The 9714-nt window shown below is 38.1% G+C and overlaps 1 protein-coding gene and 1 pseudogene across 2 annotated transcripts; both read right to left on the bottom strand.

The window, feature by feature from the left end:
- Positions 1–1126: 1126 nt before the first annotated feature.
- On the bottom strand, positions 1127–4065 carry LOC143625511 (uncharacterized). Its single transcript, XM_077095829.1, has one exon. The coding sequence runs from the start codon at positions 3910–3912 to the stop codon at positions 1222–1224; it is 2691 nt and encodes an 896-aa protein (XP_076951944.1). The 5' UTR covers positions 3913–4065; the 3' UTR covers positions 1127–1221.
- Positions 4066–5498: 1433 nt separating this feature from the next.
- LOC143625370 (uncharacterized) lies at positions 5499–8126 on the bottom strand (annotated as a pseudogene). The gene is made up of 4 exons (XR_013152265.1): positions 8068–8126; positions 7593–8000; positions 6426–6610; positions 5499–6346 (listed from the first exon to the last, which is right to left on the bottom strand). The product of XR_013152265.1 is annotated as an uncharacterized LOC143625370 (transcript).
- Positions 8127–9714: the final 1588 nt, after the last annotated feature.

The raw sequence follows: 9714 nt of genomic DNA, 5'->3' as shown, positions 1-9714 counted from the left end.
GTTGCAAATAATTGACTTCAATATGTATATGATCATAACAAGGAAGATTTACACTACAAAAGTTATAAGTTTGAGAAAAGATTTGGCTTACGGTTGATGTCTCTTGTGCGTTGAGGTGTATATGCTAGGGCCGAGAAAACTAACACGAACTACGTGTTGCAATTATAGGTGATCAAAATGTCCACAAATACCACGAGGGTTACTATGTCGTTCGACATCCCCTTGCGAGAAAAATATATATATAGGTTGATAACATAATGTTATAATGGTAGAAGGCTTAGGCTAGTTGTCAAAAACAACAATGTGTTGCAAGATGTGGTAAATAAAAAATATTCAAATTATTATTTTTCTTAAATTATAACAAATAATTAAACTGCGAGTTTCCATCAACTCAACATGAATATATGACATCTGGTGTTTATTCCCATCAAATCAGTATAGGCTTGAATCCCATAAAGTGTGCAATAGATATATTTTAGAGGATATATGTTTAAATCTTTTTTTGATTAAAATCATCTATAAAAACAAACCTTTTTGCTTTTGTCTATCATCGGCACAAGTAGAACATGATCTAATTGGTTAGCAGAGTACTAGAGGGGTCCATTAGTTTTTTTGGCAACGGCTCTCCCAGTCGCCAATATAAAATACGATAGCAAAAGTGTGATCCTATACCAAATTGCATGACTAAAGTATAAAACTTATTCATGTGACATTCATTCCAGTCAAAACACAATCTGTGACTAAGCAATTACTGCATCTTTAGCTGTGATTTATTCTAAAAAAATTTTACATTGTTTCGAAAATAAAATGCACAAATGAATTGTATTAATAATCCTCATTTCGATTCGCCAAAAATGATACTTACAGGTGTGTCTAAACTCTAAACCTTAAAAGATCTTGTCAATGCTGGAAGAAAAGAACCGACTGCTATGACATCATCATTCATCTGCAATACAGTTAACATGTTATTTTTAGAATCTTTTTCCACAATTTTATACACAATATGCAAAAAAAATAAAAAAAAATACCTGTATACATTAACCGCTCTAGCTTCCAGGATAGATCATGTGCTTTCAAGTTTCAACGACCTTCGGTCCAACGGACCCCTTGCTTTAAAGGCCCGTATTTCTTGATATTGTCCCGTCAAACGGGACCCACAACCACATACCGGAAGTGTATGCATCATTATATCAAATTCAAGATTTCTTGCTTCAAACATAATCAAACACTCATGTTTTCAACCAACGTTACAGACGTATGTGGATTGACATGGTAACCTTTTTCCTCCATGACATCAGCGAGCTCAGAGCATTCGTTAACCAACCCGTGTTTTAACAACCCGTCAAGAAAAATCTTCCACGCGACTTCATCCGCGTTGTATTTGTACCCGTCAAGCAAACTACAAAAAACTTCTTTACCCTTTTCATGCTTTCCTTCATCGTATAATCCACAAATCAACAACTTATACGACTCTAAATGTGGTAAAAACCTATTGTCAACCATACTGTTTAATAAAGTCAACGCTTGGTCAAACATTCGCAAGTAACATGAACAGTTTACTAAAGAGGTGTATATATGCTCATTTGGAACGAGCCCGCTCGTTAACATATGACGAACCAATCTACACGCTTCTTCAAGTCGATTTTCTTTGCATAGTCCAACGGTCAACGCTTCAAAAGTTTTGACGTTCGGTTCACAGCCCCGTTTGACCATTTCTGAAAACAACTCGAACGCGGTCTCTAAATCCATTAACTTCCACACGTTACCAATATTTAGATCAAAATTTTCAAACTTTATGTTTTCCCTTTGTTGCAAGACTAAAAGATGCTTCACTATTATGGCATACGTATGATGCGACGGTTCACATTTAGCATCCATCATACGTTTTAACACACCAAAAGCAGAATCTATATTTCCCGCACGAAAATACGTACCGATGAAAACCGTATACGTAGCTGTATCGGGTTCTACGCCTTTAACGATCATGTCATTCATTATATCTTCTGCTTCTTTGACCATCCCTTGACTGCAATACGCAAGAATAAACGAAGTGTATGTACAAACGTCTGCTTTCAGTCCAGACGAACCGATTTCAATAAAAAGCTTATGAGCATCGACAAAATCGTATCTTTTTAAAAACCCTTCAATCAAAATTGTAAATGTAGTGAGTTCTGGTTTGAACCCGATTTTTATCATCTTTCCTATAAAGACTAAAGCTTCTTGAATCATATCTTCTTTACACAAACCGTAAATCACCACGTTGTAAGTCCAAGAATTCGGTAAGCAATCATTAATAACCATTTTGTTAAATAAAGTCAACCCGTGGTCAACCTTCCCAGTTTCGAAATATCCATCTATAAGAGTCGTGTAGATAACTTCATTCACTTTTAACCCCTTCACCTCTAAAGAATTTAACAATTCATGAGCTTCGTCTACACTCCCTCGATTACATAAAGCCTGTATAACAGCACTATATGCCCACTCGTCAGGATCGACACCGTTTTCCTTCATTAAACCGATCAACCTATAAGCATTATCGACATCATTATGCTTACAATATCCGTTTATTAGCAAATTGTAAGTCACAACAGTCGGTGATAGTTTCATCGTCATCATCTTATCAAGTAAAGCCATAGCCTTGTGAATATTATCAACTTTACAATATCCAACAATCAACTCGTTGTAAGTACGAACGTTCGGTTTTACTTCTTTCTTTTCCATAATTTCAAACATCTTGATCGCATCTTCAACGTCTCCTTCCTTACAATATCCATCAATCAAAGCATTATATGTCACCACGGTCCCGACCACTCGTTTCTCTTCCATCACGTCTAACAACTTTCTTGCTTCGTCTACCTTTCGTTCTTTACACAATCCATCAATAAGAACCGTGTACGTGTGAGCATTCGGCTGACACCCTCTTCCATTCATTTCATTAAACAGTTTCCACGCTTCTGTCATTCTGCCAACCCTACTTAATGCAGATATTAAAACCGTAAACGTATGAACTGTCGGAAAGCAATTATCATCTCCCATTTGACGAAACAACCGTAAAGCTTCGTTAATCCGCGTTGCTTCACAAAACCCGTGTATTAGATTCGAATAAGAAACATCGTTTCTTCGACACCCTTTCTTCGGCATCGCATCAAACACCTTAACCGCACTATCAACATCTTTATTCCTACAATGCCCTAAAATCAACGACGTGTACGTATGCGTATCTGGACTAAGTCCAGCCTGCACAATCTTATTAAAATACACCCGGGCCACATTAACTTTCCCCAACTTACAATACCCATTCACCATCGTATTATACGTATAAATATTCGGCATAATTTCATCATCCAACATCTCTAAAAACACACATTTCATCTCATCAACCATCAAAAACCGACACAAACACATTAACAATGTATTATAACACCTAACACTAATCTTAAACCCACAACCATTCAATTCCCTGAAAACCCCTAAAACAAACCTGGCATCATGTTCGGTCACACACGCCTTGACCATCGAAAGCCGGGTCTTTTCGGCGGCATTCCACGCGCGATTCCTGACCAAGATTCTCAGCAATGATGCAAAGGACTCAACAGAAGGGTTAAATCCGGATCTTTGGGTGAAAAGATTGAAAAAGGTGAGAGCTTTATGGGGTTCAAGATTAGGGTTTGTGTTGAAAAGATGGGTGATTTGTGATGGGGTTATTGATGGGATTAAAGATTTGAGATGTGGGTTTTGGTGGGTATTTGGTGAAGATAAAAGGGTGAGTAAATGAGATGTAAAGTCTTGGTCTTGGTTATGAATATTATTATGAATGGGTGATGGTGAAACAGAGGAGTGTGTGAAATTGAAGGTGAAATGAATTGGGTTTTTGGGTTTGAGTTTGAGGATGAATGTTGATCGTAACATCATCCATGTAATAATAATAATAATAATTTGGGTTTGAGTTATGGATTCATTTTGAAGGTGTGTCTGCAAAAGGTTTGCAGCGGCAGGTGAAGAAGAAGAAAGGGGGAATCTTGGAAGAGTTTTTGGGCTTTGTGAGTTTTTATGGGTTGGGCTTATATTTTTATCTCATGGGCCCAAAATGCATTTCAACTTTTTAATTATCTGAATATGGTAAACTGCGGTTTTTGTTCCCGTGGTTTGTCCAAATCTGCAGATTTAATCAATATTTTTAAATCTATGATTTTCGTTCATGTGGTTTCATTTCACTTGCAATTAAACCTGACCCCACTAAACCCGTTAAGTCTGTTCGTTAAACCAATCAGCGTGCCCATCACATAGTTTTGTTCGTTAAGGACAAAATTGCCCCTCACGCGAAGGGGCTTGCGAATTATGATTGAGTTTATTTAGGGAGAAAAAGGGAAAAACTACCCGTCACATGAGGGGCACGCCGATGAGTTTAACGAACAGACTTAACGGGGTTAGTAGAATCGGGTTTAATTGCAAGTGAAATGACACTACATGGACGAAAATCGCAGATTTAAAACTATTGGACTAAAACCGCAGATTTGGATAAACCATAGGGACGAAAACCACAGTTTACTCAAATGAATAGAGGTGTGCAAATCATTTTATGGGTTTAAACTGGTTCGGGTTTGAAACGAATTTGTTTGGTCAATTTTGGTTCTAACCGCTGGAAAACGATTAGGGTTTGGAGTTGGTTTTAGGAGGGAGATACTCGAACCTATTGAAACCGAGTAGGGTCGAGTTGGAACCAACTTTTAACACGGGCGGGGTCCAAAGAGGTTTAAAGGCACGAGAATATGAACTGATTTCCTAATCGTTGGTAAGGGTCGGTTGGTAACCGGTTTGGGTCAAATTGATTTTTGTAATGTGGGCTTTGTTCTTTGCATTGGGTTAAATAAGGTCCAGTCCAGCTCTAAGCTTTGGGAGGTCCACTTGTCCAACTTTGTTTGTCGCATGTGTAGTGCACGTTTGCATGCACACGATTTACTTTTTCTTTGGCTTGTTCCGTACTTTATGGTTTGTTTCTAATTGATAGGAGTTAGTTGTTTACGTGGGTTCATGTGAGTTTACTGGTTTCCTTTGTAAGCTATTTATAGCACTTTAGTTCATCAATAACATTACCAGAAATTTGAGTGATTCAATTGTGTTCTCTAGTATACCATTACAATTTTCGTATGATATCTGGTCGGGTAAAAAGAAACCAATTTCATCGGCCTGAACCGAATTTTTTGCTCGTCTTTTAATTATAAGACACTAATAGCTTTTTTTAATGACACGCTTTTATAGATTTGTTCACCTTAAGTAAAAGAATATATGCGTGTTACTCTTTCCCTAAAATTAAATGGTTTGTATAATCTTATAAAGTGATGGTGATTTTGTTGAACTTTTTGCGTCTACTTTGTCTTATGGAATTTAACCAAAAAAAAACCCTGCTAATTTAACCTAAAATCCTTCAAAAGAACAAGATCATAAATAAACCAATTGAACACAACGTATTTAAAAGAACAAGATCATTCATAAACCAAGATCATGATTAAAACACGACGAAAAAGGTAGTACACTACCTGATAAAACAATATTCAACCGGTGGTGTTTACAAGCTTTGCACGTCGAGTCTGCTGGTCAACATCCACCCGCAGCCCGAGTGTGGCCAACTCAGGCAAGTTGACCGAACCTTGAACTTCCAGTTCACTAACCACCCGTTGATTTTCCAAATTTCCTTCCAACAAATTCCTCACACCCCATATACCCCACTCACGCAAGAACGGATTTTCATCATCAGTGACACTGCTGCAACATTAAAAGAATCCCATTTTTCTCTCTTATCTCGTTTTGAACATGCTTCCTTTTAAAGGCACAGTTCCCGATAACCGCAACAATATCCCTACGGTATCCTATATAAGGGCATAGTTTACCTAAATAAGTTGTAGAATCTTGATTCTCGTCACGTTTTAATGTCTTCCTAATTACTGTAGGTGGCTCAAGATCACGAAGTGTAAAAGCATTTGAACCAACCCTTGTGATAATAATGAATCAATAATATCCACATGACCATCCACTGCACAAATATCTCTTAGTATGCAAAGAGAATATCCAAGAGCGTTAATGTCGGGAGAATCGGTTGGAAGACTAGACTTTGGCCGTGAAACACATTTAAGAACGCCAAAACTTGTTTTTAGAATCTTGAAAACATCTAAAGCGAAAACCTTTGAAGGTTTGATATGTTCGATTTGCTCGTTTACCATCTCTGATAAGATATTTAATAAAAAAGACTGATCTTGATGTAAAAGCCTCGAGAAAAGAAGTGTGGAGTAAGGTTCTTCAATGCATGTTCTTGAAAGAATCAGCTTTACCCAATCTTCACCAAAACCGACTGATACAAATATGCAAAAAGAATTTGTTAAAATAACGACTTGAGTATCAAATTTTGGTTCTGAAACAAAAATATATACCTGTTGAAGCAGTACAAACAAGTTCCACTAGAAGAGGCAAAACATGGTCCGAGCACAACTGGTTAAGCCGTTCTTGGTTCTCTTCAATACAAGCATAAATGATCATACATAAAGGGTCACAAATCTCTTTCTTTCTAAGCTTTGCAATCTCAATAAACCGTAGAGAATAGATATGATTCCATACGTGAAGAGGTAGGTCCCAGCAGAGCCCAGTTGGACCCGCAAGACTCACCTTAAACAGGGACGTCTGCGCAGAGACCAACTGGATCCGCAGGACCAACCATGCTCAGAGACGTGACGTCCTTACGCGCAGTACGCAAGCTGGTCCCGCAGGAAATGCCTCCCAATGGTGAAGGACTCCGCCTGTCCCCGCAGCCTCGGATACAAGCCATTAGGGAAGGCCACCCGCGCAGCATGGCTACACGCACAAGGCACTTAGCTCTCGATCATTCAGTGTCACCTGAAGGAATGAGCCAAGCCGGGAGCAATCCCGCACAGAGGCGGGAGGGGGAATACTCCCGCCCAAATAAGCCAGTCCGTATACTGAAGGATCTTTTACTGTACCTGACGAGGTATGGGCGAAAGATCTGATCAGAGATACGACAGCTTACTGATACAGTATGGCGAGCAGCATGCTCCTGTACTGTATCACTATTAGCCGCTGCCTACTCACCAACTACTGCCATACCACGTGCGTAGCCGTCAGTTGGTGGAACAGGAATAGTATACAGCAGGCCTGGTCACTATCAGCCGCTACCTACCCACCAACTACCAGCAGGGCACGTGTGTAGGCTACTGTTGATGAACAGGAACACTGTAGCAGCCGGCCATACCTCCTTGGAAACCTACCTTCGGCTATAAATACCACAAATGGTATGACCATCTCATCTTATCATATCTTACTACATTATCATATTATACCTGATATCTGCTCTAGCAATCTCTTAATATACTTTTATATTTAAAGAGCAATCTAGTCTGATTCTCACGCCGGAGGGTGGTCACAAGGAGGAACCCCCCCCTTCTCAGTGACGAGCTCACGGTGTCTGTTTTGCAGGTTATCAGAAGAACCATCTTCCAAGGGTCTAACCCCTCGTGGGAAACATCTCTCCAACCCCCAGGTTACCAGTAATCTGTCCGGGGTCCGGTTAGTGTTTCTTCAATACGACACTTTGATGTTCTCTTCCAGCTAATGAAGCATTAGCCAAAACCTGTAATCCAATTCGAATCATCGCATAATTTGAATCATTAACAACTTCTTTAGAGCTGATTATATTCAAAACTATATCAACTCCATCATGTTCAATAAACAAGTTCTGATTTCGCAACTCTCCGGCACATAAGTTTCTCATGAGTTTCAGAGCTAATAAAATAGTGCCACCACAAGAAGGATAAGATAGCGATTTGCAGAGCTGGAGTGTCGTGTTAATCATATTCTTGGAAGCCAGATCAGAGCGACCGTCACTCGTTCTAGCCAATTCTATTAAACTCTCCAAAGATTCATCTAAAGTAGATGAATTTGCCACGACCAAGAAAGACTGAACGATGTCTGCAGGTACAGCAGCCAGTAATTCACTTATTTAGCCTGCAAAAAAGAATTGCAATACGTAGGCCTGTAAACGAACCGAACGAACACAATTACACAAACATATAATTAAACAAATTTCCGTGTTCATGCTCGCTCATTAAGAAAACGGGCATGTTCGTGTTCGTTCATGCTCGTTCGTTTAAAACCTAAAAAAACAGTTCACGAACATATACGAACAAAAACGAACAAAGTAGAACATTCATAAACGAATGCAAATGAACATAACTAATCAAACATAACCAAGTACTCTCTCTCTCACACACACATATACATATACATATAATATAAACAAACCTTTTTATGTTTATATTTATATTAAGTTATTAAAACAACTACTTACGTGTTTATTAAAATTTAAAGAATGTAAATAAACGAACATAAATGAACGAACAAAACGTGTGTTCGTGTTCGTTTGTTATTAAATAAACGAGCATAAACGACGCCGAACAGTTCATGTTCGCTTGTAATAACTCTATGAAGCATTTCATCGAACACCTTGTGCGCACCAGTTTCAAGAGTTCTTAAAGAGCAATCACATAACAACAGAAAGATAGATGGTATAATATAAATACTAAAATCATAAAAATTAGGTTAAAACATGAACAAATTAAAAAGCTACAAGCTTTTTTTAACAATTTAACTCAAATTAAGGGTTTATATATTACAAGATTAAAAGCTAATTTAGCTATTTAGGTTACCGTAATAATCAAGACGGAGCTTAATCTTCAGTAGTCGAAGAACGAATGCAAATCGAGGTATAATAAGGCAAATAGAGGTGTAAACGAGCCGAGCTGACCTTAGCTCGACTTTTAACTTATGAGATCTCGAGCTGAGACCGTTACAGACCCTTTTTTTAAAGCTCGAACTTGACAGTGAGTTGTTTTCTCGAGCTTGGGTTCGGTCCAGTTATATATATATATATATGTGTGTGTGTGTTTTATATATTTAATTGAGTCTAAGCTTGGTTCGAGCTCGTGTAGTATCTTAAACGAGTCAAAGTTCGGATCAACTTCGGTTTTGCAATGTGAAACTAATATATAAAAGTAAAAAAGATGTAAAACTTAAATATACACAAGGCTCTTGCTCATGCTCGATAACTAAATGTGCTTTATTTTAGGCTTGAACTCGAAAAAGCCCGGCTCGTTTCGAGCTATTTTTCGATGTGAGCTTGAGTAGCTTGGCTCGTATGTACCCGTAGTATAGTTCAACTTTCAACCTGTTTTCTCCCACTGAGCTTTTTATTAACGGAGACTAACTCTGTTAGTTTTTTATGACGTGACAATCACTTCCTTGGTTGTTTCCCACCTTTTTCAATTACGTTATCAACTAAATTCCTGCATGGATTCCAATAAAAAAAATAATCAAAGACAACGGAATCCAGTGTTTCCTTCTCGCTATCTTTTGATTTGAACAAAACCATTTGAATTCGTGAACGACAATGGATTCGTGATGAAGGTGATGATTGTTTGTTCGATAGGTATTTTGCTTTTTTTGCTTCTAATTAAGTTTTTTTTAGGAACGATTATATATTATAAACAAGGCCCAATGTTTGGCTTATATAGAAGCCACAACAAATGAAACCACAACAAAACAACGAAAATAAATAGACAGAGATTACAACAAAATCAGACTAATCGGTCTAGCACCTAGCGATAAGGTAGCTTCCTCGATCCTTAGTCCTATCCAAAATTGTAACTTCCC

This window comes from Bidens hawaiensis, unplaced genomic scaffold (assembly GCF_021521415.1).
Source record: "Bidens hawaiensis isolate Kalapana, Puna unplaced genomic scaffold, B.hawaiensis_p1.1 tig00004105_1, whole genome shotgun sequence".
NCBI classification, from domain to species: domain Eukaryota; kingdom Viridiplantae; phylum Streptophyta; class Magnoliopsida; order Asterales; family Asteraceae; genus Bidens; species Bidens hawaiensis.
The sequence above is the reverse complement of the archived record's forward strand: the minus strand, read 5'-3'. Positions and strand labels throughout refer to the sequence as shown.